This window comes from Bidens hawaiensis, unplaced genomic scaffold, assembly GCF_021521415.1.
Source record: "Bidens hawaiensis isolate Kalapana, Puna unplaced genomic scaffold, B.hawaiensis_p1.1 tig00009425_1, whole genome shotgun sequence".
In the NCBI taxonomy this organism is placed as follows: Eukaryota; Viridiplantae; Streptophyta; class Magnoliopsida; order Asterales; family Asteraceae; genus Bidens; species Bidens hawaiensis.
Window position 1 is genome coordinate 762,884 of NW_027491697.1, and position 5,716 is coordinate 768,599.

At 41.5% G+C, this 5,716-nt stretch overlaps 2 protein-coding genes across 2 annotated transcripts; both read left to right on the forward strand.

The window, feature by feature from the left end:
• The first annotated feature begins 1,463 nt into the window (after positions 1–1,463).
• Positions 1,464–2,498, forward strand: LOC143532249 (uncharacterized). Its single transcript, XM_077027349.1, has one exon. It carries the CDS (start codon positions 1,464–1,466, stop codon positions 2,496–2,498), a length of 1,035 nt encoding a protein of 344 aa, XP_076883464.1.
• Positions 2,499–5,104: 2,606 nt separating this feature from the next.
• On the forward strand, positions 5,105–5,716 carry LOC143532250 (secreted RxLR effector protein 161-like). The gene is made up of 2 exons (XM_077027350.1): positions 5,105–5,482; positions 5,546–5,716. The coding sequence occupies exons 1-2, from the start codon at positions 5,105–5,107 to the stop codon at positions 5,714–5,716; spliced, it is 549 nt and encodes a 182-aa protein (XP_076883465.1).

The following is a 5,716-nucleotide window of genomic DNA, read 5'->3' on the forward strand; positions in this document are numbered from 1 at the left end:
AATGCTTAATAAATAATAATATGATATATTAATCAGTTAGGCCTGTAAATGAACCAAACGTTTATTGAACTGTTCGACAGGAAGTTCGTTTATGTTCTTATAAATTCAAAAATGGCCTGAACGACAGGTTTGCAATTAATTTCAATAACATAAATTCTATAACGCAAAACCCTAAATTCTTACCAAATTACATACAAAAATCAGATTCAGCAAAAGCAGAAACTAACATGACGATTTTATCACACAATTTTCCGTGAAGCACCAAATCGCGTTCATTCGAATCCTAACAGCTAAGTAACATACAATTACGCAAGTAATCGCAACTTTCACATTCCAACTCGATGAACAAATAGTAATTGAGACTACTGTAAAGCAAGATTAGGGTTACCTAATAAAATCAAGTGTGTGCAAGAATTGAATGCAACCCGTCTCATAATTTCAGTTAATTGGAAACCCATATGCTAAAGCCTCATAATCGAGACCTAAAAAGGACGGAAATTGAGGAAGAATGGGGAGAGAGAGCGGCAGAGGAAGACAGGAAGGATTTTGGGAGGGATTGAATAGATGCTATAACTCATTAAAAGAACGGGTCACGCCTAACCCGATTTGAGATAAAAATAGGTGAAATTAATGACAGCTCTTTGTTTTAAATTCAAGCAATCTGGTGACTTTAAAAGGGGTGGAGAGCGACGTGAAAGCGACACGTAGGATTTTATGGGTATGTAATTATATAGATAGTTAGATTAGATGTGTTTCTATTATAAAAAGAAAATATATAGGGTGTTGGTAATTTCCATATTATATTGGCCTGTCACGTGTCGGTGACCGGGTTAGACCTATTAGGCCTATGGAATTTATTAATGATGTAATGGGTTTATGGGGTTACAATTAGGCTTTTATATTTGGTAACTACTTGTTAACCAAGTTATGGTATCCCTATATATACATAGCCATGTTAGGGTTATTGTATAAGTGAGAGGGATTATTTTAATTGAGTTTTGTGTAGTTTCTTGATTATAATAATACGTGAGTTTACTCTAAATATTGTGAGCTCGTTTGTGTTTCCGTTATCGTGGCATCAGAGCAAGGTTCAAGAAGACCGAGATCGGAAGACGGAGATCGCTTGGAGGTTCTGTAGAATCGTCGAAGAACACCTATTAAGAATTGTGATTGGTTGTTGAAAAAACCAATAATTATACGTGGAGCATGCTGGACATCGAAACCGGCGATCACCATCTCAAATTTCAATATTGAATTAATATTAATTTAAGTACAAGAATTTAAACCCTTATCGGTTTGAAAGTGCTTTACAAATTAATTACTATATTCAACAAAATTGGTGTGTGGGCATTGATTTATAGAGTTGCTATTTTGTTCTTCCAACAGAATTAAATCTTGAATAAGCCAAACAAGTCGGTTTGTCTTTTGTGGATTTGATTCAAGCAACGGTTTGACGAAGAACCATGGGTGATAAGGAAACAATGAAGAAGAGCGGTGTAAGCGGGAGCGGTAACCCGAATGCGTTCCAAAGTCTCATTCTTACCTCTACCAATTACACAGCATGGGCTATTCGAATGAAGGTACTTTTGAACGTGCATAAGGTTTGGAATACCATTGATCCGGGTGAAACCGATGCTGATAAAAACAACATCGCGATAGCGTTGATTTATCAATCGATCCCGGAAGCAACAATCATGCAAGTGGGTAATCTTGATTCGACAAGGAGATTTGGAACGCGATTAAGACGCGTAATCTGGGGGCTGATCGGGTTAAGGAGGCAAGCAAGATTGCAAACTCTTTTGAACGAGTTTGATGGTATGAGAATGAAAGAGACGGAGACCATTGACGAGTTTGTGGCGAAACTCTCGTGTACAGCGTCAAAGGCGGAGACTTTAGGAGAGATGATCGAGGAAACTAAGATGGTCAAAAAGTTCCTTTCAAGTCTACCTCGAAGTAAGTTTATTCAAATCGTTGCGTCTCTTGAACAAACTTTGGATCTCAAAACTGTTGGGTTTGAAGACGTGGTGGGACGTTTAAAAGCATACGAGGAGCGGATTCGGGAAGAAGACATGCATTCTGAAACCCAAGGTAAGCTTATGTTTCAAAGGTCTGAATCCTCAAGTAGTCGATACAATGATCGTGAGTCCACCCGTGGAGGTCGTGAACGTGGAGGAGGGCGGGGACAAGGTGGTCGCAGGTCGAGGCAAAACCATGGTCATCAAGAAAACGCCATGAACCGGGAAAACCGTGAGCATATGGGCAAAACCCGGGACCTCTCAAAGGTTCAATGTTATCGATGTGATGAGTTTGGACACTTTGTCCATAAGTGTCCCAACCGAAAACAGAAAGTTAAAGGCGAAGCAAAGCTAGCTGAAGCATCCGAGACAAGGGATCCTGCTTTGTTTATGATGAAGTGTGTTCAAGAAACGGTGTTCTTGAATGAAAAGAAGGTTATACCCAGAAACTACGAGTTTAGAGATGTTGATGAATGGTACTAGGATAACGGCGCAACTAATCACATGACGGGTAACAAGTCATTCTTTTCTGAACTTAACAATCGTGTCACGGGAAAGGTTAAGTTTGGGGATGACTCTTATGTTGATATAAGCGGTAAGGGGTCGATTTTATTTGAGGCTACAAGTGGTGAACATCGTTTGCTTACGGATATTTATTTTATACCGAGTCTTCGAAGTAATATTATTAGTCTCGGTCAAGCCTCGGAACACGGGTGTGATATTCATATAAAAGATAACTACCTTACAATGCATGATGGGCAAGGTAGGTTATTGATGAAGGTGACTCGTTCCCCTAATCGACTATATCGGATACAATTAAAGATTGGTAAACCGGTTAGTTTACTTAGCCGAATTGAAGAAACAAGTTGGTTGTGGCATGCTAGGCTTGGCCACTTGAACTTCGAGTCAATAAAGCTAATGGCTAGGAGGGAGATGGTTGAAGGGATGCGTGGCGTTACCCATGAAAACAAGTTATGTGAATCTTGTTTGGTAGGGAAGCAAACGAGGCAATCCTTTCCTAATTCGGCAGTGTTTAGGGCAACTCGAGCCTTAGAACTTGTGCACGGTGATTTGTGTAGACCGATTACCCCTCCAACAATAGCGGGTAACAGGTACGTTTTGTTTTAATCGATGATTACTCACGATTTGTTTGGACGTGTTTGTTGAAGGGTAAAGATGATGCGTTTGAAGCTTTTAAAAAGTTTAAGGAATTGGTTGAAAGTGATGTCGGGAAAAAGATCAAGACGTTTCGTACCGACCGAGGTGGTGAGTTTACCTCACATGAGTTCAACCAGTTTTCTGACATGGAAGGCATTCAAAGACATCTAACGACACCATACACACCTCAACAAAACGGGGTGGTTGAAAGACGGAACCGAACCTTATTGGAGATGACACGGAGTATGTTAAAAGCAATGGGTGTTCCGAATTACTTATGGAGTGAGGCAATCCGACATGCAACGTACCTCGAGAATCGGATTCCTACTCGTGCCCTAAAGGAGAAAACGCCAAACGAGATGTTAAAAGAAAAGAAACCGAATATTGCCCATCTAAAAGTATTCGGTTGTGTGGCGTATGCAAAGATTGTGGGCACTCACTTGAAAAAGCTCGATGACCGTTCGAGGATTTTAGTGCATATCGGAGTCGAGACCGGGTCCAAAGCTTTCTGGTTGTTCGATCCGAAGACCCAGAAGGTTGTGATAGCTCGTGATGTGGTTTTTGACGAGAAGAAGGCATGGGTTTGGTCTAATTCGGGTCAATCCAATGAAGAAACGGAGCTAGCACCGGGTTTATTTTGGGTTGATTGGAACGGGGTTATTGATACCGGAGTTGGGCAAGTTGTAACCGAGCATATGGGAAGCAACAGTATTAGCGACGAAAATTCAGCTTCTGTCGTTAATTCAGACAGCCCATCAGCACCTTTAGCGACAGATTCTGACACTCTGGTCACTAATTCCAACAACTCAACATCCAGTTTAGCGACACCAACAGCAAATGGTTTAGCGACAGCAGCACATAATGAACCGGAAAGTAACTTACGAAGATCTACACGTGTTTCGATCGCACCGGTTAAGTTCAATGATTATGTCCTATGTTCGGAAGTGGAGGACATTGAACTTCTTTTGCTAGAAGAAGGTGAGCCGAGGAATTTTGGTGAAGCAAAATCCAAACCGGAATGGATAAAGGCTATGCAAACGGAACTCGAATCCATTAAACGAAACGACACATGGAAGTTGACCGAGTTACCGATAGGGGCTAAAGCTATCGGATTGAAGTGGGTTTTCAAAGTGAAAAGAAACGCGGATGGTTCAATTAACAAATATAAAGCAAGACTCGTGGCAAAGGGTTATGTGCAACAACCCGGAGTCGATTTTGACGAGGTCTTTGCTCCGGTGGCGAGGCTTGAAACCGTAAGTATGCTCATTGCCATTGCAGCTACTGAAGGATGGCAATTACATCATTTGGATGTAAAGTCGGCATTTTTACATGGGGAGCTACAAGAAGAGGTCTTTGTTTCTCAACCAGATGGGTTCGTTAAACCCGGGGAGGAAAACAAGGTCTATAAGCTAACCAAGGCTTTATACGGTTTGAGGCAAGCACCACGGGCGTGGAATACCAAGCTTGACGGTATTCTCACGGGTTTGAAATTTGTGAGGTGTTCGAATGAACAAGCAGTTTATCGAAGATTGATTGGAACCGATATTATTATCGTCGGCGTGTATGTCGATGATTTGGTCGTTACGGGTTCGAACAACGATCACATTAATCAGTTCAAACTTGCGATGTCAAAGAAGTTTGAAATGTCTGATTTGGGAATGCTCACTTACTATCTCGGAATCGAAGTCTCACAGTTGGAGAATGAGATTCAAATCCATCAAAGTGCTTATGCTCGAAGGTTATTGAAAGAAGCCGGGATGGAGGATTGTTACCCTAAAGGTGTACCCATGGATCCTAATGTTAAATTATCTAAAGCCGAGGATGATGTTGATGCAGATGCAACGTAATACCGAAAGTTTGTTGGGTGTCTTAGTTACTTGTTAAACACTCGACTTGATTTGGCGTTTTCGGTTGGCATGGTTAGTAGATATATGCAAACTCCAAAGAAGTCTCACTTGGCAGTAATTAAACAAATTCTTCAGTTTATTCAAGGAACTGTTGAATGGGGGATCATGTATAAACGAGGTGGATCAAAGGAGTTGATCGGGTACAGTGATAGTAGCCATAACATTGATGAAGGTGATGGAAGAAGCACTACCGGTCATGTGTTCAATTACGGGGGAGCCCCGATTTCTTGGTGCTCACAGAAGCAACGCACCGTAGCACTTTCATCATGCGAGGCGGAATACATGGCGGCGAGCTCTGCTGCGGGACAAGCCGTATGGTTAGGTGAATTGTTGGCGGAATTGACCGGAAGGAAATTTCAAGAAGTGTTGTTAAAGATTGATAACACATCGACAATTGCCTTGGTTAAAAATCCCGTTTTTCATAGTCGGAGTAAGCACATAAAGTCCCGATTTCACTATATATAGGAATGTGTGGAGCAGAAGGAGTTAGCGGTGGAGCATATTAGTGGCAAAGAACAACGAGCTGACATTCTTACGAAAGCACTTGCGAGAGTCAAGTTTGATGAGATGAGAAGATTGCTCGGTGTTGAAGATCTCCTAGTTTCAAGTCGGAAATTAGGGGGTGATTGTTGGTAA

Bases quoted from the DNA above. Each gene is read 5' to 3' on its own strand.
- LOC143532250 (XM_077027350.1), top strand. From the start codon at position 5,105: ATGCAAACTCCAAAGAAGTCTCACTTGGCAGTAATTAAACAAATTCTT. The intron at 5,483-5,545 runs GTTAAAAATCCC...CACTATATATAG, and splicing joins ACACATCGACAATTGCCTTG to GAATGTGTGGAGCAGAAGGA.
- LOC143532249 (XM_077027349.1), top strand. From the start codon at position 1,464: ATGGGTGATAAGGAAACAATGAAGAAGAGCGGTGTAAGCGGGAGCGGT.